Source organism: Amphibalanus amphitrite, unplaced genomic scaffold, assembly GCF_019059575.1.
Source record: "Amphibalanus amphitrite isolate SeventyFive unplaced genomic scaffold, NRLGWU_Aamphi_draft 000752F_arrow, whole genome shotgun sequence".
Classification (NCBI taxonomy): Eukaryota; Metazoa; Arthropoda; class Thecostraca; order Balanomorpha; family Balanidae; genus Amphibalanus; species Amphibalanus amphitrite.
In genome coordinates, this window is record NW_024882246.1 from 52,501 (window position 1) to 73,670 (window position 21,170).

Genomic DNA, 21,170 nt, shown 5'->3' on the forward strand with positions numbered 1-21,170 from the left:
GACCCCTCGCGCCACCGGCCGACCCGGGCCGGCCCAGGGGTGACCATCGATCCGGTACACGTATAAGGGCCGAGCCGCGGCGTCCGGCTGGCAGCCCATAATTCAGACTTAACTGAGCAGAGCCGGGCTGATAAACGGGCGACACCATCGGCCGGGGCGACTGGGCGCCGGCTGCAGCGGCCGCCGGCACGACACGGCTCTCCTGGCCTCTGCCTGACCGGCGCTCCTCCCTATACCCCACCTCCACCCTACCCCCCCCCCCCCCCCAACGCCTCACCGCCCGCCGCCCACCGCGCCCGGTCGTTACCTGCGAACGACCGACTAAACCACCGATCCAGTGACGTCACGTCTCACATCAATGACGTCACGGCCGTGACCGGCGGTGTAATGTGCGGCCGGCACGCCCGTTCGTCGAAGGTGACCCACCTTTCCTGGAGAGGCGATCCTGCTGCAGGGGACTCCGTTTTCGCCGGTGGTTGCAGGTTTTGGTGGCTCCACTGGGGCTGACCGGTCCGCCGGCGCTGCTCCAGGGCCGGGTGATGACCTGAGGTCACAGGGGCCAGAGGTCATCAGACACGATCACCTACGAAGGGGTCCGTCAGGGGTCAGTTACAGGGGGCTCCGAAGCATCCGATTCGGCATTGACGTGACAGTCTTCACCGCGGTGATTCCTGGACATTTAGACACGGCATTTGGCTGGAAACTGGACAGGTGGCCTTACAGGGTCACGTCTCTTCAAGGCCATACCCAGACTGCGGACCAGGGAACTCATCCAAAGAATGCAGTTATCGTATAGGCTTATCTAACCAGCAATACCCATGACAAACCGAAGCACACCTTGGAACACTAATCCTGCTCCGCCTCACTGCGTTCATCCCTTGCTAATCAGCCTTAGCGAATGGCTTCATTTGATTCTGCCAAGCCCGAGCCGAGAGGCCGTCGGTTAAACAACTGGAAAAATAATGTCCGCCCGAGCGCAGCCATCTGAGCGGCACGGCGACGCACCCATCTACATTGGCCAGATTGGCCACCTGTTGTGAAGTCTAATGACACGGAGTCGTTCAGAGCGGCCCGCCCTTCCCGTGGCTCCACGGTGACGGCCAATTCAAACATACAACAATGCAGTCATCTTGGCGTGAGGTCCCGCGACACGGAGCCGAAACAATGGGCGACGACCGCGACCTCGCAGACGATCCCCGTCAAACGCGACTGTATCACCACAAACTGACGGAGGAGCGAGCCGCGACGGTCGTCACAACATTGCAGCGGCCCGCGATGACAGACAAAGCCTCATCGTCGTCTCTTCACCGCCAGTGTCACAGTGGTGACCTCGTGTGACGACTCAATGGCAGGATCATTGTCACTCTCCCCTCTTCTGTGAACCCACGACCTCGAGCGTCCCCCACCGGAAGCGCGGCGCTCACCCCTGACCCCGGCGCACCTCGTGACCCCGCGTGACGTGACGGTACGGAACAGAGCCGTCACGAGCGGCCATGCAGCCCTCCGGCGGCCACATACCTCCCGCCGCTGGCAGCAGCGTAAGCCGACGCCGCATGGATTCCAGCTAACGCTAGGGGCGTTCCCAGCAGAGCTCGAACTCGGTATCACCTGCCAGGATCCCCCATCAGAGGCACTTGGCAGGCAGCGACGGACGGCTACGGTTGACGGCATCCGGCAGTCGACAGCTGCACGGTAACACTCTCATGGACCACCAAGTAACTGTCAGCCAGCCGAGGATTGTCCGATCGACAAAGTGGATTAGGACGCGTCGTTGGCGTCGGCGTGTTTTTACGACGGCCCCTGCCGGGGTTTCAGTCACCACCTGCGAGCCGAAAATGCCGTACAATGGAGGGAGGGAGACAGGGAGGCACCCGGTCGTCTGAACAGCCAGCAGGGGAGAGTTGAAAGACTCGCTCTCCAGACACAGGGCGCACTAGCAGGTCACGGGTCACCCGAGGTCACCACAGGTCACGGAAGGTATGACTGAGAGGCCAAAAACTTTAAACAGTCAGTGACACGGCGCCGCTTGAGGTCAGCGACAAGGCCGGTCGGGGTCAGACCTCCGGGGTTATCGAAGGTCACGGAGGTCAGGCGGAACGGTCCGTTTGCCGCCTGACTGGCTGGCTGGCTGGGACTGCGGCCGCAGATCCATAATAGGTCACGATCTGTTCGACCCCCTCTGAGCGCTTAATGAGCAGCACCGCCTAATCAAATGTGCCACGGCTCGTCAGCGGAGACGGAGCGGCGGGCGGTGGATGGTGGGCGGTGGGCGGTGAACGGTGAACCGTGGAGGGTGGGCGGCGGTACGTGGGCACTGGGTATCCCCGATGGATGACGGCAGTGATGTCTCGGTTGTGGTGGAACAACATACGGTGGGGAAAACCGCGATCCCCAGCAGGCAGCGATAAGCAAGCCACCCTCAGGCCACCCCACGCCGCCAAACCTCTCACGATCGTCCGACATTGGCCGCGCCAATGTCACAGCCGACACACCGGTTGTGACCGGGCTGCCGGTTGGCTCCCACCGGGGCCGGCGTGGCGTCCCAGCGGCTCCCAGCGGTGTGGGAACCACGCCCGGGCCGACAGGACGCGGTCGTTTTTTGAGCGTGTCTGCTCGTCCCCGTCCGGCACACCGGGCCGGGGGAGGGGAGGAGAGGGGAGGGGAGGCCAACCGGGCCCGCCGTGCACTGCACCGTCCACGCGGCGACCCGGGTCGACCCTGAGCCGGTGCTCAGCCACGTCACCAGCGCTCCCTCCCCGGGACGACCGCCCGTCTGTTTTCGTCCACCGTCCGCCGTCCAGCAGCTAAGTGGCCCTCCAATAAAAACAAACGCTAGATTTATGAGACAATCAGTCCGTGATTGCTTAGCAAATTAAGGAGCTTTGCGCCTGCATCATTTCGTCCAGTGAAATTAGCACCGTGGGCCGGCTGGGGCGCGGCATGATAGTCGTTTGCGGCTGGACGACACGTCCATATGTCGGCTCGGAATGAAGTTGCGGCCTCTGTCGAGCTCGGGCGGCGTGGAGGGGGGAGGGGCAGTAACAATGTACCCTGCAGTGTGTAGTGCACGACACAGGGCGGTTGCAGACGGGGAGGGGGGGGTGGTCGGAGCAGAAAAACACCACGTCACTGGTGGACAGAGACAAATGGACCAGAGTGCGGTCACGGACTCGGGCGATTAGCTCGAAGGAGAGAGAGAGAGAGAGAGAGAGAGAGAGAGAGAGAGAGAGAGAGAGAGAGAGAGAGAGAGAGAGAGAGAGAGAGAGAGAAAGACAAAGAGAGAGAGAGAGAGAGAGAGAGAGAGAGGGAGAGAGGGAGAGAGGGAGAGAGGGAGAGGGAGAGCGAGAGGGAAGGGAGAGGGAGAAACATACGACCGGCCATAACCGGTCAGCTTAGGAGACAACTCCCTCGAGTTGCAGACAGAAGCCTTTGCAATGCGAGAGCTGCAAACGGGAGACAAGCCCCGAGCCACGCACGACTCGGCTGGTGTGTTACCCGGAACCCCGCAGCAGCAGAGCCGACACGACACGCCGAGCTGAGCCGTGTTGTGACAGTCGCGAGCCGATAGTGGAGTGCCGACACAACTTGTAAGCGCCACTCACCGAGCCCGTCGACAGTTTCCGATGCAGTGCCGACGAGTCAGTTCAATGTTTCCGTTGTTGAAGTGTGGTACTGGATTGAGTCTGCCCAATGTTTCCGATGTTGAAGTGTGGCCTGTTGAACTTTGCAGCAGAGGCGGGGGAGGGGTAAGGCGCAAAGAGCTATTTGGAGGCTAGACTTTCGACTCAATAGTCAAAAAGACATGTGAGCGTGAGAATGACACTCAATTAACGAAACACATGCACAGTTTATGTAATTCACCGCTAATGCATCTATCTAGAACGGAAACGATTACTCTGATGTAAGTGCGTACGGTAGACAGCACGAAGAGTAAAGCAGGAAGTCGTACTGCACGAAAACGGACGATCTACATACATTAACCGCCATAGTACCCACACAGGACGCAGCTGGTGGATATCACTGTGTTGTAATTGTATATCGATGTTGAGTATGCTGTCAGCAGCGGGCGGCAGGCGAGCGCTGCGTTTTTTTGTCTCTGTGTACCACTACCCACGGTGTGTAGTGGCCGGTGGCCGCGCCGGCCCAGCGCGGCGGGCGTGGTCGGCGGTGTCGGGGCGTGCGGCCGCGGGGGCGCAGCTGTGTGTCCACTCTGTGTCGGGGGACGCCCTCCACCCCTGCGGCTCGCCCCTGGTGGCACGCGTGGTCGATAGGCGGCTAGTGGAGCAGCCTCGCACCACTCCACCCCACCTCCTGCACGCCTGCCACCTGGCCCGCACGGTGCACTCGAAACACCGCACACAGAGCCGGGTCCATGCACCGCCCGTCGGTACCGGGCGCGCCAAAACGGGGCGCGCGCGCGCCGCCCACGCGTCCCACCGGCGCCAAAAACGGCGCGGCCATCAGCGGGCGCGACAACCGCTCTCGCGCGCCGCTAAACGCGTCCTCTGGCGCCTACATCAGGTGGCCGCATATGGTGGTCGCGGTGCTCCATTAGAGCAGCCAGTGATCCATCATCGGCAGGCGGTCGCCGACGGGAGGGCCACTCCTCCGGCCGTGGCCGAGGGGCGGTCGGTGAGCTGGAGGTGAAGGTGGCCGCGAGGTTGGAATGAAGTCTCTCCCATCTAGCGATGGAAGCTCGATGGCCGCGCCAGGGCGATAAAGGTGTCCGTGAGGTTTAAATGAAGTCTCCCCACCCTATGTCCACGATAGAAGCTCGATGGCCACGCCTCCCGATCAGGCATGAGGTAGGAAGTAGTCGGAGGAGGGGAAAAGACAGGACTGAACGGCGAACACACAATATGCCTTATCAGCCAGAACTGCAGTGTCGTGACATACCCTCGACACATCACGAATGACAGCTCACATTTCCCGATAACATCAAACAACACCAAACAACACCAAAACACCACATGAAATTACATATCACCGATACGATCCACAACACAGCGAAGAAACACAGCACCTTGATCGATCACGCCGCACCCACACCCACACCCACATGACACACCCAATTCCTTACGCCCGTGCCACAGCCCGTGTATATACCATCTGACGGTCTGTTTCCAATCACAGGTGCAAGGGGCGTGCCACAGGAAGCGGCGGTGTGACAGGGAGCAGTACCGCCCCGACACCTGCCTTTTACCAGCGCCGTGATTGGTGACAGGCGGTGGTGACAGGGGTGGTGACAGGGTCGCTGTCGGTAGTGGTGAAAGAATGGTGACAACGTTGATGACAGCGGTGGTGACGGTAGTGGTGATAGAGGTAGCGACAGCGGTGGTGACAGCGGAGGAGACAGTGAAAGGGACAGACGGAGATCCATCGTCGCCGTGATGCCCTCGGTGACGAACGTGTCGCACCCAGGGCGAGTTTGTGACGCGTCCAAGTGACGTGATGTGACACCTGTGACGTATCGATAAACACCCTCGGCATCACGCCGTTGATCATTGATCAGACCACTGATCGCCGATCAGTGATTGGACTACCGATCGGGCACAGCAGGAGGTCCAGCTGTCCCGCTGAGGGCGGCCATCATCACCCGGTCCCTGACGACCCAACAGAGACGAGACGGGAGAGGCAGGGGACAGGGGATGCGAGAGACAGGAGGAAACCACAGAACACGAAACAAGGAGACACGAAGTAAGAAGATACCAGACAGGGAGGTAGGTACGAGACGAGGAGATAGGAGAGACGAGACACGAGACAGGAGGCACGAGGCAAGAGAAAAGACACGAGACAGCCGACAGGGGACACGAAAAATGAGGAACGAGGCAAGATATAGGATACTTACATGAGACAGGAGATCCGAGACAAAATACAGGTGACAAGAGAGACAGGAGACACGGGACACAAGAGACAGGTGACACGAGAGACAGGAGACATGAGAGACGAGAAACAAGATACACGCAAGACACACGGCAGGAGACGTGAGAGATGACAAGTGAAAAGCCGGCATGAGAATTGAGACATGAGAGACAGGAGACACGAGGCACAGGGCACGAGCAGGACGAGTGACCAGATGAACACATCCCGACCACTCCGTCCGCAATCTCCTGCCATCTAAACAACGCGGCGTGCCACGACAGTGACACAAACACATGCCCACAATTAGAGTGGCTGGTCGCCTATCATCCGACACCGGACACAAACACGATCGAGCTCGTCACAGGCAGCGATAGGGTGACACGTGACATGCACAAAACACAGACGAGACACACCGGTCTGGCCCCTCCCCCCTGTCTGACAGCGATCGAACACAGTGCACTACATACAGGGTCTTTCATAATGAATGTTATTTTTAAAATAGCCATAGCTCAGGTGATATACATCACAAAGTTATTGTCAATACCCGAATGAAATAACAAATCATGGGAAATTATGTACACATGACTCGCATTTTGGTACCGTTCATCGATTTTGAACTGTGTCGCCTCGCTTTCGGACACATATTTCGGCCCGCGGACGCAAGTGGTGCACCACGCGCTTCACATCCTCCGCGCACAGCATTGCAGCAAACCTCTCCACTGTGACCTGTAGCTCTATGAGGGTCACTGGAAGGGTCTCTGCTTGGGGCCTCCAAGACGACTGTCCAAAATCAGAAGTACATCGGCGAGAGATCAGGGCTCCAAGCTGGCCATGGCCGCTCAGTGAGACGGCTGATCACTCGTCTGTCAAAGTTGCCATCCAACCACTGGCGCCCAGCCGCCGTTGTCACTTCAGCGCCGTCCTGCTGAAACCAGCGGCCTTGTCTTTGAACCCCGCCAGGCACATGAGGCCAGAATTCTTCCTTGAGCACTGAGCAGCCTCAAATAAGCTGGCCCGGTCACTGATAAGCCAGAAGCGAACCAGTGGACGAAGACACGCCCGTCGACCACGGCAGCCCAAAACATGACATTTCGTGCGTTTTGTTCCTTGCAGTCAACCGTGACATGTTGGAATCTGTTCACAGGCATGTGATCATTTTAGAGCGGAGATTGCGCTTCTTTTAAAAGTGTCCCCGAATCTTACGGTGGACAGCCGTGCGCTTCAGTGAGCCGTTTCCCACGACCACCCAAAACGCCTACGTGAAAAAAGAGCTGACCCGTGTGGCGTGTTGTAGGGGGAGGCATTTCATGTCCGCACAAAAGGAAAGTTTGGTGAAGTGTGGCAGTTTTAATTACATCAACAGAAATTCCAAGCAGACTTGTGCCAAGGTCCCAAAAAGATCCGAGATCCAGGGTTCGCAGAGTCCAAGGTCTGGGACCTTGATGGATCCTGGACCTTGCATTGTCATTTTTGTCGCGAGACCTTGGAAACCCAGGACCTTAAAACATCCATATGCCGCGAGACCTTGGAATCCCAGGACCTTAAAACATCCATATGCCGCGAGACCTTGGAATCCCAGGACCTCAACATTTGCATATGTCGCGAGACCTTGGAATCCCAGGACCTCAACATTTGCATATGCCGTGAGACCTTGGAATCCCAGGACATCAACATTTCATGTGACATGAGACCTTAGAAACCCAGGACCTCAACATTTCATATGCCCTAAAACCATGGAAACCCAGGGGTTAGGACCTCAAAATTTTGGTATGCTGCAAGACCCTGCAGAATGCAGACCTTCAGTACCAGTTTTATTATTTGTCATGGGATCTTAGGAGAACGGTCTGGACCTACACCATCATTTTGTTGAGGGACCTCAAGAATCCTGGAAGCTGGACCATGAGGTTTATGTTGCACATGGGCCACTAAGGACCCTGCACTAGGTTTTGTCTGTAAGCACTTCAATAAATATCTATGGTTGAGCGACCAGCTGCAAGGGGCTAGATAGCTACACAAAGAGAACGAACCAGACTGTGTAGACATATACCTATAGAGCAAAATCGTTGCCATGGCTGTGAGGCAGAACTGGAACAAGAGACCTGGTAGCTTTTTACATTATCAATGAACATGGATTATGAAACTGTCAAACAGTGGACAGTGGTGGTTTGGAAAGTTCTTTTCTAATCTCACCTCACATATTTTCTGGGTTGTGATATGCCGGGCTTGAAGCTACTTGGAAGCTACCCACTGACCAAGTAAGTGCCAAACTTATTTGTTTTGCAATTCATCAAATCCAAGGCCATCTATAATAGATCAAATCACCATTGACTATTGAGCAATGAGCAATATAAGCAATGATTCCATGACAGTTCAACTTTTTCGTTTAGCAGGTTTTCGTCGGACAATTTTTCGTCTGCAGATTTTCGTCCGCAGACTTTCGTCTATGCATTTGTTCGTCTGTGCATTTTTAAGTCCGCGCATTATTTTCATAACAATAAGGACATTTTCCGCCTCGTCCAGACGAAAAAATGCCGGACAGAAATATACTCAGACGAAAAATGCACCAAATTAATTCGAACAGACGAAAAAATGCAAGACGAAAAAGTCAGACGAAAATCTGCCGACGAATAACCGGCTGACGAAAAAATTGTCAGATGGAATTTTGTTCAGAGCCTTCAATCTAATGTGAATGAACAGTAAGTAAGGTTTGCGTTCGCTGATACTCGAATTCTATTGGCTTAGTCGATCAGTTTTTCTGTGAGCGCTCGCGCAAACAAGACTTAGAACATTTTACTTTTTATCCTAGGTATTATGTAACTGAATGTGCAGAAAATCGAAAGCATATACCTATCCAATTAAACTTTTCCATTTCTATGAATCCTGTAGGTTTTATTTCTGTTTTTTATATTGCCTGAAAGAATACTTGAATGTCTGTCTTCAATAGCTGTAAGGTGCTGTCCTTCATGCCTACTGATAAGGTAAGATTGAATTGAAAGGGACATGACAATACAAATTGCAAGGTAGGTACCTATTACCTACCTATATTTTTATGAATTTGTCAGGTTAAAGAAGGAGATATTGATATTATGATTCATTTTTAACTTGTGTTGAAGCTCCCCCTACCTATGTTGGTTAACGATAAAACCACCACAGTCCACAGGTTTGCATAGGTTCTGCCCCTTTCAATGTTTCTGGGCATCCGTTGGCAGAATATTTAGAAGTAAGTCTGCTCATCAGAATGTTAGATTATTTAAGTTCTTGTTGTGGGACCATGAATACTTTGGATCCTGAGATGTATTCTTGCCGTGGGACCTTGAGGACTGTGGACCCTGAACTCTGAAGTGTGTACTTGTCATGGGACCTTGGGGACTGTGGATCCTGAAATTCACACTTGTCGTGGGACCCTAGGGACTGTGGATCCTGCAATGCATTCTTGTCATGGGACCTTGGGGACTGTGGATCCTGCAATGCATTCTTGTCGTGGGACCTTGGGGACTGTGGACCCTGCAAAGTATACTTGCTATGGGACCTTGGAAACCTTGGATTCTAGAAATTGAATTTGCCGTGGGACCTTGGAAACCTTGGATTCTAGAAACTGAATTTGCCGTGGGACCTTGGAAACCTTGATTCTAGAAATTGAATTTGTCGTGGGACCTTGGAAACCTTGGATTCTAGGAATTGAATTTGCCGTTGGACCTTGGAAACCTTGGATTCTAAAAATTGAATTTGCCGTGGGACCTTGAGGATCCTGGATCTTGATTTTTGATCCCAGCACAAGTCTGATTCCAAGAAATTTGCAATAAGGTAAATACAAAATTTATGGTTTAATTATTTACGAACACCTTCAACTTCGCGTTTTAAAAATAACATTCATTATGAAAGACCCTGTACATACATGGAACAGGGAGTCGAGAGGAGTTGGCGGCCTCCGAGACAGGGGTACTGGCGGCCGTGTGTCATCAGCACGCGGGGGTGACCGGTAGGGGTCACATGACGGGCGGGACGGGCTGTCGTGGTCACGGGACTGGCCAGCCAGACGGTCGGACGGTGGGCGTCGGCCCCGCCAGATACAGACACAAACAGTGCAGCTCTCTGCCAGAGGCGCGGGGGCAGGGAGAGGTCGGTCGAGCGAGCTACACAAACACCGTCACATATACACTGAGCCGACCGGGTCGGCCGATCGACCGCGGCCCACACGGCCCATAATGCCGCCCACTTGTTCAGCGTATAACAATACAGGCTACCGGCTGGCAGAGGTCACAGTCCGCCGCCCCCGCCCCCGCCCCCGCCCGACACTCGGTCGCCCACGACCGAACACGTGCTCGCCAGACAGACACACCCACGGGACTCGGAAGCTGACAGAAGCCGGCCGATGCCGGCCCGGCGCCTACCTACCTTTGGGTCGAAGTTGAACGACTTCTCCAAGACAAGCGGACACTCGAGGCCGCACTTGCAGGTGCCGTCTGTTCGCAGGTACTGACGAGCTTCCTCCTCAGAGGTTAGACTCACGCCACTCGGACTGAAACAGTGATCAGCTCAGGTCAAGTCAGGGTAGATGAGTACGTGAGGGGAGAGTTTGGGGATATGGGTCACCCAACAAAGACGTGGTGGCTGCGAGAAGTGCACGTCACGCGTAAGATGGTAAAAAGACGAGCCCGATCGTATAGCATCTGTGGCCAAAAAAAACGATCAGATAACACAAACTGCATCAACGGAACTCAATAAACTGGTACGACGGAGAGAAAACAAACGACGGCAAAACTTTTCCGACGGACCCAACCAATATCCAAACCGTCTTCCCTGTCCCTGATAAAGCGCCGGATAGCGAACACGTCCAGCTATTTCCCCACACGGCTCGAGCCTCGAAAGCCAGAGTCGCAGCAGGTTTACGCTACGTCTCTCGCCCTCCGCAGCCGACCGCACTCTCTTCTCATCCGGTTCCCAGATTTGCGCGGGGCGTGTAACGTAGCGTGTGTAAATCACCGTGTAAACCGCGCAGATTCGTACGGTCCGTATCGCACGAATGACGTGCGTAACCCGCCGTCAGCTGAGGCGTGCAGACACGCTGCGCTGAACGCGGCGCTGCAGACGAATCTGAGCAAACCGGGCAACTGAGCGCGATACGACGGGATACGGCGGGGATGTAGAGTGTGAACCGGCTGTGGCAGAATGTATAGTAGCTGAGAGACGATTGAGATAGCCCAGACAACACAAATTGTAACGTAGCTCTACGTGAAGTGTCGCAAAGGCGTCAAGTTACAGTAGCTAAGACGCACTGGCACTTGGCTGTGGCGAAAGTGGGTATACATGGCAATGGCGGAAATAATGCCACCAGAAGCGATGACAATGATCTCTGAATGTGATGACACCGATCGCCCGCCGCGAGTGCAGCCATCCTCACGCAATCTGCGGGTAAACCTCCACCGCTGAAAGGATTACCACGCCGCCGGTGCAGCGGCCCGGCAGGGAATCACGCGCGCCGTGAGCTCGGAGTGTCTACACAGTCAGCATAGGCGTCAGCCTCTGCGCACCCGTCCAAACATACACGAATGGGTGCTCACCCGCGCACTGCAACTATACACAACACACATCGTTTGTGATTAATTATGAATGGGTGAGACCACTGGATAAATGGATTCGCCGTTAGTCACGGCCAGTTATTCCGTAAGGGAACTAATCACCTAGCTGCACAATTCGTTGAGCTACACCGCATTCATTTTACTGGTCAGAGAATGAATGTCCGAGGGCGGTCACACCCCTGTGCTAGGCAGTTTGGCGCAAACAGCCGGTAAAGCGGTAGTTACACGCCACATCGGTTTCCACGGCACAAAATAATGCCGACGTTTGCACGTCCTCGCTTACACACACGTAAATCGTGAGTGAACACACTCACGCTGAGTTAGCCGGCTGAGTCAGGCGCCACGGCCGTCCGCACCGCGGTACCCCATTATTCGGAGGTCAGCGCGACTCGCCGGCCGTAGCGTTTAATTATGAGTTATATTCCATTCATCATCGTGTCCCCGACATGCCCGGCCGGCCGGCCACACGGCAATCAGCCGCGTTACGAGCGACGTTTACAGGGCGACGCCAATCCAAACAAGTTACAGTGCAGCGCCACTGGCCATGCCATTCCTCCTCTGTCACAGAGGCAGCGCGTGGCTGCAACAGCGACACAACGAGCATGTTTAGTCAGCGGCTGAAAAACGAGCACAAACTTTCCCATTGCTTAATATGGCCATCCGGCATGTGAAAGCTGTAATCAAGAGCGGCAATCGCTTTAGCCGGCGGTCTGCGCGGCTAATCAGTATGTTGGGAGCACCGTCGGCCATCCGTCAGTGAGTGCCGACGGCTGGCGGCGTCACGGTCCACCACCGGAGACGGAGGAGACGGAGTAGGAGCCGGAGTCGGAGATGGAGCTGGAGATGGAGCTAGAGTGGGAGCTGGAGGAGGAGTGGGAACTGGAGAATGGAAATGCAGGAGGAGGAGAGCAGGAGCTTCAGAATATGAAAACAGAGAAAGAGCCGGAGCCAAAGCCGGAGGAGCCGGAACCGGAAATGGAACTGGAGCTGCAGCTGGGGCCTGAGACTGGGGCAGAAGACGGAGCAGAAAAGATATGTAGGAGCAGCAAAGGCAGGAGCTGAGTCAACAGTTGGAGACGGAACAGGATTCAAAGCAGAAGAAGAGAAACCAGGAACGTAAGCCAGTGCAGGAGCTGGAAGACGAACTCAAAAAGCGAGTCAAGTCGGAAGAGCCGAGGCAGAGAGCCGAGACAGAAGAGCCGTACACCAGCCACGACTTCGCTGGATCGTTCAGCAGCGCGGCGACCCGCTCGCCGTAGCGGCCATTCACACAGCCACGGCGGCGCGCGCAGGCACGCAGCCTCCGCGGTCGCCGCGGGGCGCTGGCTGGCGCGAGGCCACGGCGCCGCACCGCGCACTACACTCCCGTCCAGGTGTGGGCAGAGCACGGAGGCGGACAGAGGATCGGCGCTACGATCGAGGCCGGCGCACAGATCACTTCCTTATGCGACGAATAAACATGAACATTACGCAAAGCGAGATCGACATTACTTACGCAACACATCATTCCATAAACGCACGCCACGTAGATAACAGCGTCAGGTGTTCCGAGGATCGCGTCGTCCTAAAATAAATGTCGTACTGACTTAAAAGTCACCGTCCAGCACAAGAAGAAGATCTATTCTGCTCTCCTCTACACCTTCCAGCCAACTAAACTCACAATCCCCCTCCTGGCACATCCACAGCTCGCAGACACACATCTCACATCATCACCAACCAATCGCGCTGTCATACGTCATATATCTCACATCATAACCAGCCAATCATGCTCCCATACGTCATGCCCGGCCCAGCTACTTGCAGGGTGTAACTCGGCCCTGCCGGCATCAGATGCCGGCGGCTATGACCAACGCTGGGTCACCGGTTCACAGCTCGACGCTGAAGCTGACTCACACTTATACGGCTCACATTCATCCTTGCGTCACGCTACATCACCCCCTGGTTCTGAAGAACCACATTACTCTACATGTTACATGTCATTCAATCAACGCATCAACTACATCCTCTGGCACACCATCGCCATATCTTTCCGGCTCTCTTCGAACACGCGTACCACGCCGCAGCGTCGCAGGCACGAACGTTTCACTCTCATCTGCGGACACATCAGACCCGGTCGGTGGATCGGGGTCCGGGGACTGAGCGACGCTGGGCGGCCGCGTGTCCGACTCCGTCACATCACTCGGAGCTGGCGACACACACACGCCATCACACTCGCTGTCATCAGACCACTCCACCGTTGGCGCTCGCAGAGCCCCTGGCCTCGGACATTCAGGGACGGTCAACCGATGTCGGAGGTTTCGCACATGTCGTGGGACATTATCGACTTCGATTGTCTGGGCCGAAACGACGCCTGTCACAATACCCTCGTCTGACTTTACAAAACATCGGTCGCCCCGCCGCCGAACCCACACCTTGTCCCCTACCTGGTATACACCGGGTTTCTTCAGCGGCAGGGCGTCACCAGGCTCGTCTGAGGTTCTGCGGGGCGTCACGTCAACGTCTCGGCCAGGGTGTCGAAGCACCCCGTTGATTAGAGCTGTGGCCGGGTCACTGCCATCCTTCGGTGTCACGTTGTATCGATGGACTGCTTCAGCAACGGAGCAGGACTGCCGGGCCACCATCACTTTGATGGTACGATGATGGCGCTCGACGATGCCGTTCCCGCCGGGCTCGTAGGCAGCGCGGAACCGGATAGATACGTCCCAGCGAGCCGCGAACGCTAACATGACCCGGCCACGGAACTCTGTCGCATTGTCCGTGAGTATTTCCGCCGGGGCTCCACGCTCTAGAAACACGTTCTCCAGCTCACTCACAATCTCCAGAGCTCCTGCCCGGCGAAGCCGTCGCCATATGGCGTACCTCGACGGCCCGCAGTCCACCAGCGTCAGGTATGGGTGGCCGTGCACGTGGGTGACATCCATGGCCAGGCGATCCCACGTGCGTTCTGTTCCGAGTGACCCACCGGGCCAGCGCTCCGGCGCCGGGTCAATCGAGGCACACGTCTGGCATCGTCTGACCACGTCTCGCACAGCTGGTTTTGACACCCGCCTCACCCCCAGCTCACGTCGGGCGTACCACAACGTTCTCCTCACTCCTTGGTGACCGATGTTTTCGTGGATGGTGCGGATGTCACTCGCTGAGGCACTTGTGATGGCAGCGACAGCCACCGGTTGTGCTTTGGACGAATCAGTGGTTGGCTGGTCGGCAGTCTGCAGCCAGGCGTTGGGCACCCGCGTCACCTCATCAGCACGGTTGACCGCTGACGCGACCAGCTCGATAGTGACCTCCAGTTCGTACTCGATGACGAGCTGACGGAAAACAGCCACGCGCCGTCGGATAAGCATTTCGGACTGCGCCTTGGTTCGCAGCCTTGCCTTACCCGACAGCGCGTCACTCAGCCAGCGGTGCACCGTCACCGAGTCTGTCCGGAGCGTCAGGCGACGGAAGCCCCATGCTACCGCCAGGTTGACACCGTTGAGAGCGGCATCCAGTTCTGAGATATTGATGTGCACGTCCCTCTCCGATTCGGCACGCAGCCAGGACGCGTCCTCGATGATGGCGCCCGTGTCAGGGTCAGTGAGCACGACACCGCGGGCGATGGAGCTGGCGTCGGTCCACACCACGACGCTCGTCCCTGTCACACACCACTGGCCGCGTGCCGGGTCACATGCTCGAAACCGCCGTGACACCTCATCCACCTCACGTTGTAGTTCCTCGCTGACGATCGGAGTGTCCCAGTCCGGGCTGAGGCGGTTGGCAGTCCGCTTCATCCATGCAGCGGCCGGCCGCAGCCAGCCTGCGACCGGCACATGAGATGTCAGCTGGCCGGCCCACGCGAAGACAGATCGCCGCGTTAGCACGGGTGGAGCCTGCGTTGGTGACTCCCCGTCCCTACTCCACTGGAGTGCCGGCCCGTCGCTCTCGGCGACACGAAGGCCCAGCATACGTGCACCGGTCGCGACCCGCTCCGGCGGCTTGCATGTGAGCCCGAATCGAGCGAAGTGCTCGGCAACCTCATCAGCCGAGACCACCGCTTCGTTGACCAGCAGATCATCGGCGTAAGGCAGCACTGCCTCTGCCAACCCGGGGCTCTGTGCGAGCACCTTCCTGACCACAGCCTTCATGATCAGAGGCGCGATACTGAGCCCAAAGCCGACCCTGGTCAGGCAGTACCGCCGCCCCTGCACGATGACTGTCTGGTACGGCCACAGGGCCGGGTCCACACGAAGCTGAAGAAAAGCTTTCTTAAGATCCAGGACAGCGACCCGGCGTCCGTGACGTCGCCACCTTCGCAGCTCTTCCACGCAGACGTCAGCGTCGGCTGTGTGACGTGTCAGGTGTTGATTGAGTTCCCGATAATCTAACACCGGCCGCACCTTGTCCTTCGCTGCCTGAGTAACCACCATCAACGGGATCAATCCCTGTGCGGGACCGTACATCGTCTCATCGTATTCGCGCAGCCAGCCCTCACTAATCCACAGCGCCAGCTCTGCATCGAATTTTTCACGCGCACAACTCGGCACACCGTACTGAGCTATCGAGTTTCCAAGCGGGGGCGGAGCCACGCCACCGGCCCATTTCCAACGGACTGTCCACACATCATCGAACACAGCCGTGAAGTCAGTCTCGTCAATCCTTAGCTCCGGCTCCGTGTCGACCGCTCGACACACCTCCCGCTCCGGCGGGACCTCACGCTGCACCACAGCAGCCGTGTCGACCGCACGACACACCTCCCGCTCCGGCGGGACCTCACGCTGCACCACAGTAGCCGTGTCGACCGCTCGACACACCTCCCGCTCCGGCGGGACCTCACGCTGCACCACAGCAGCCGTGTCAACCGCTCGACACACCTCCCAATCCGGCGGGGCCTCACGCTGCACCACAGCAGCCGTGTCGACCGCTCGACACACCTCCCGCTCCGGCGGGACCTCACGCTGCACCACAGCAGCCGTGTCGACCGCACGACACACCTCCCGCTCCGGCGGGGCCTCACGCTGCACCACAGCAGCCGTGTCGACGCTCGCAACTGGGTTGTCGCTCCCGAAGCGAACGGATCCTCCACTTACACTCACGCCCTGCAGGGCGTCAATGCCGGTCATGCCCAGCAACACGTCTACGCCCAGCAACCGGGCCGGTACGACGACCGCCCGCACACTCACTGTCGCCCCGCGCACTCCAAGGCTGACCACAGCCCGCCCACAGCACAGCACCGGGCTGTCGTTGACAGCGACCAAGCTGGCGTCACTCCGCTCCCAGCAGGACACCATGCCCTTCCACACCACTGTCTCGCTGCACCCTGTGTCGACGAGTGCTCGGCACTTGCGCCCATTTACATTGATGTCGATGATGGGGGCTCTTGGGTCACTGCGGCAGCTGGCGACGGCGGAGCCCGTGGCGCTGATGTAGCGCCGTCGCCGTGCCCGTTTGGGCAGAGCCGGGCGATGTGGCCTACCTGGTTACAGGTCCAACACCGCAGTGGTGGACGGCGACCCGTCCCTCTGGCTCCCCGCTGCTGCTGTACATATGATGGCGGCGGCTGGACGACAGCCACCGATGCAGTCGCTCTCTCCCTGGCCGCCATCGCCAACGTTGACCTAGCGACGGCGACGGCTCGCTCCAAGGAGAGAGTTTCATCTCCAGCACTGTTACGTACTGTTAGCCGCACCTCCGGCGGCAGACCTTGCAGGAAGTGCGTCGTCATCACTTCGTTGGACACTGAACCTATGAGGGATATCAGCCGCTTGACTGATCCCAGGTAGGCATCCACAGACTCGCCCGGTTGTAGACGTCGGTGATACAGCTCATACATAGCCGCGTCGGGTCCCAATGCAAATGCACGATGCAGTTTTTGGCGGACGATTGCAGCATCCCGCTGCTCGGTGGAGGAGAGGGTGGCCCACACCTCGTACGCCTGGTCCCTCAGGCGTGTGGGTATGACAGCGGCCAGTGACACACGACGCAGGGCACACAGCTGTGTCGCCTGCTCCAGCCATCTGACGACGTCACCGCTGCCGTCGAACTCCGGTATTGCCCGCAGATCGAATGCAGGCGCAGGAAACTCTGGTTCCATGGTATTGGTACCAGCTACCGGTGCACCACTGCCCTCTTCTACGTCAGACATAATCACAACACTTAGTCGAGAAGGCCGAAATAGCTTGTCGTACTGACTTAAAAGTCACCGTCCAGCACAAGAAGAAGATCTATTCTGCTCTCCTCTACACCTTCCAGCCAACTAAACTCACAATCCCCCTCCTGGCACATCCACAGCTCGCAGACACACATCTCACATCATCACCAACCAATCGCGCTGTCATACGTCATATATCTCACATCATAACCAGCCAATCATGCTCCCATACGTCATGCCCGGCCCAGCTACTTGCAGGGTGTAACTCGGCCCTGCCGGCATCAGATGCCGGCGGCTATGACCAACGCTGGGTCACCGGTTCACAGCTCGACGCTGAAGCTGACTCACACTTATACGGCTCACATTCATCCTTGCGTCACGCTACAATAAATTACGCCAGTTTTAGCTGCAACAGATCCGCTTCTATAATTGGCGTCGCACGCGACCGCGCACGGAGGGCTCACATGCAGGGAAGCGTGATCTGCTCAGACGGGCACTAGTCAGGTCTGCTCGAGTCGTTTGACCCCTGCTCTTCTCAGCGAATGAGGCCCGAGCTGTCGTAGTGATGCCAGTCGCCTCGTCAGCCGGCATGTTGGGCCAAAACACGGTCGTACACTCGGGGGCAGATTGATGTTCCACAACTCTTTATCCACCGGGTTCCTATGGCTCAGCATTGGCAGCAGCCGCCTGGTACCGGTAGACTGTGCCGCTTCACTTACTTGTCAAGCGGCACAGCCTACCCACCTGTATGACACCGGTCTGGGTCGGTGGCTGGAAGGCGATGTGGGCCGCCTGTGACGTCAGCGCAGCGGTGAGGGCCGAGCCCGGAGGCATGGCTCGGGTCGGCGCGGCGCGGCGGCTGGCGAGGACTGCGGAGTGAGGTGGGGTGGGAGCACGGACATCGCGTGGCTGAGCGAGTGTAGTTAACTTTCGCATCTCAAGGCGCCAATTATTCTACCTAACAATTGTGCTAAAGCAGTTGTTAAAATGTCCTATCCCCAAGACAGCGCCTATCATCATACTTGCCATGCACATTACGACACACTTAAGCGTGGCAATGGGACAGCCGATAGAACTTATGTCACTCGTGCATCGAGGTGCGGAGCTATATTTTGTATAACATATTAGTATTAAGGCCTTGATCGAGCAGATTGGTGTCTATTGTTTCGCACGGCAATCGTCCAGAGACGTGGGAACTGGGGGTTATGAGTAGTGCCGCAGCCAACGCTCCAATTTAAAGCGATTATTACTGTTGCTCTAATATGTGGTCGCAGCCTCCAATAGCAAACCGTTCCAACTAGGAGCCAAAAAGTCGGCCACTCAGGGGGGTTCGAACCGGGCTTCTCCCACCGGCCAATTCACGACACGAGCGTTCATCCACTGAGCTACCGAGAATGGTCCTCGTCCGCACAAAACAAAATGACATCCACCCGCTGACCGCCAATGACAGTATTGTGACATTTGATCGCGTTTGACCGCGGCGGGTGGTCGCTGGTTTCGACAGCTCAGTGGATACACGCTAGCGTCGTGGGGTGACCGGTTGGAGAAACCCGGTTCGAACCGTCCCAGGTGCGCGACTTATTTGTTCCTAGATGGAACGGTTTGCTATTGGTGGCTGCGACCACACATTAGAGGAACATAAGAGTTGCTTTGGGACGCCGCGCTATCCAAAAACCCCAGTTCCCACGTCTCTGGACGATTGTTGTGCGAAATAATAGACACCAATGAGCTCAATCAAGGCCTTAATACATATCTGTTAAAAACAATGTAGCTCCGCAACTCGATGCACGTGTGATATAAATTCTATCGGCTGTCCCAATGTCACGTTTAAGTGTGTCGTAATGTGCATGGCAAGTATGATGATAGGCGCTGTCTTGGGGATAGGACATTTTAACAACTGCTTTAGCACAATTGTTAGGTAGAATAATTGGCGCCTTGAGACGCGAAAGTTAACTACACTCGCTCAGCCGCGCGATGGTCCGTGCTCCCACCCCACCTCACTCCCCAGCCCTCGCCAGCCGCCGCGCCGCGCCGACCCGAGCCATGCCTCCGGGCTCGGCCCTCACCGCTGCGCTGACGTCACAGGCGGCCCACATCGCCTTACAGCCACCGACCCAGACCGGTGGCATACGGTGTGGGTAGGCTGTGCCGCATGACAAGTAAGTGAAGCGGCACAGTCTACCGGTACCAGGCGGCTGCTGCCAATGCTGAGCCATAGGAACCCGGTGGATAAGGAGTTGTGGAACATCAATCTGCCCCCGAGTGTACATCAGGCGTCCCCGTCATGTTACCGAGTCTGTTTTGATAGCCGCCGCGAAGAAGATATCATTCGCCATTGCGAATAAATTACCATGTCATTAGCGTGGTGCCGAGAGCAAGGTGGGGCGGGGGGCTGAGAGAGGGAGAGAGAGAGAGAGAGGGAGAGAGAGAGAGAGAGAGAGAGAGAGAGGGAGGGAGGGAGAATCGGAACAGGAAGAGCGTTCATAGGTCGCGCGCCATTCGCGCGGAAGGACGAGCCGCGTAGCTCAAATCCAATCAGTTGTAATTCAGTTCCAATCCATCATATGCCCCACCTCACGCCCGCCCAGGCTACGGAGCTGGCTCCGAGCTACTCGGGGCACCTGACGGCCAGCCGAGGTCAGGTCACCTGGTTCAGGGTCACCACAGATCAGCGCTCGACTGCGGCCTTCGTGGCGCGGGGGCGGCGCAGCGCGGCCAGCCTTTAACTGCTCGATCAGAGCCGTAAACGGCTGATAGATGACGGGATGGCGACGAGCGCTCTGCTGCGGGCTGAGCCACCCACGTACGGAGTTTGGGAGAGCCGAGCTCAGGGGCGCACAGAGGCTCACTGTGATTTGGCCATCAGTGGACTGTGATAGGGGGCTGTAATAGGTGGATGACATCAGCCGCTATTACCATTGTTCATGCAGTAGCTGGGCTGATGCGTGACAATAGTGTCATTGTGCTTCCGCTGCGCATATGAACATCGCAAGCGGAGCCATTTGAGGTCGACCAACCGTGTGACTGCTACCCATTCTAAATTATCACTATTCATGCACTATATGCGTCGTTATCAGTTAAAATGTTCATGCGCACTCATGTGCCGTGTAATCTATAAACAATTCACTGTTGTTTATAGGGGCTCTAGGCCGACTACTAAGGTCATTTTGCGCCCATTACAAACAATTCACACACCTGACGCACGTTGTCGGCACGGCTATACGGTCCAGCTCGTGTCCAATGTCCGTATTGGAAGCGGGATGTGTCCGAATTGGACACCATCAGTTAGCGGCGCACCTTTCGAGGGTGGAGGCGCAGACGGCTGGGCGCGGCAGCGGCTGCTCGGTGTCCGATGACGCTACACGAGCCGTGCTGGCCAAACGAGCTGCCCGGCCCAGCGAGCACCGGACGGGCGAGCTGCTGTCAGGGGCGGCGTCAGCGCGCGGCTAACGACTCCATCACGACACCACACGGCGTCACATCAGCACCGTCACGCCGGCAGACACTCCGTGACGGGAGTGTGACGGGAGCGTGACCAAGTCGTGACCGCCCCCCCCCCCCCCCCCTCCGTCCCCGCTGGCGGCGCCCCTGGCGCGCGCGGC

At 57.0% G+C, this 21,170-nt stretch overlaps 1 protein-coding gene across 1 annotated transcript in view; it reads right to left on the bottom strand.

Moving 5' to 3' along the window:
* The window catches only part of LOC122365633 (hormone receptor 4-like), a 61,153-nt gene that overhangs the window by 17,704 nt on the left and 22,279 nt on the right, over nt 1-21,170 (bottom strand). The window contains exons 3-4 of the mRNA XM_043337016.1: nt 10,258-10,381; nt 427-544 (exon numbers count right to left, since the gene is read on the bottom strand). Of these exons, the coding sequence (XP_043192951.1) occupies nt 427-544; nt 10,258-10,381 (242 nt within the window). The remainder of the gene's footprint in view (nt 1-426; nt 545-10,257; nt 10,382-21,170) is intronic.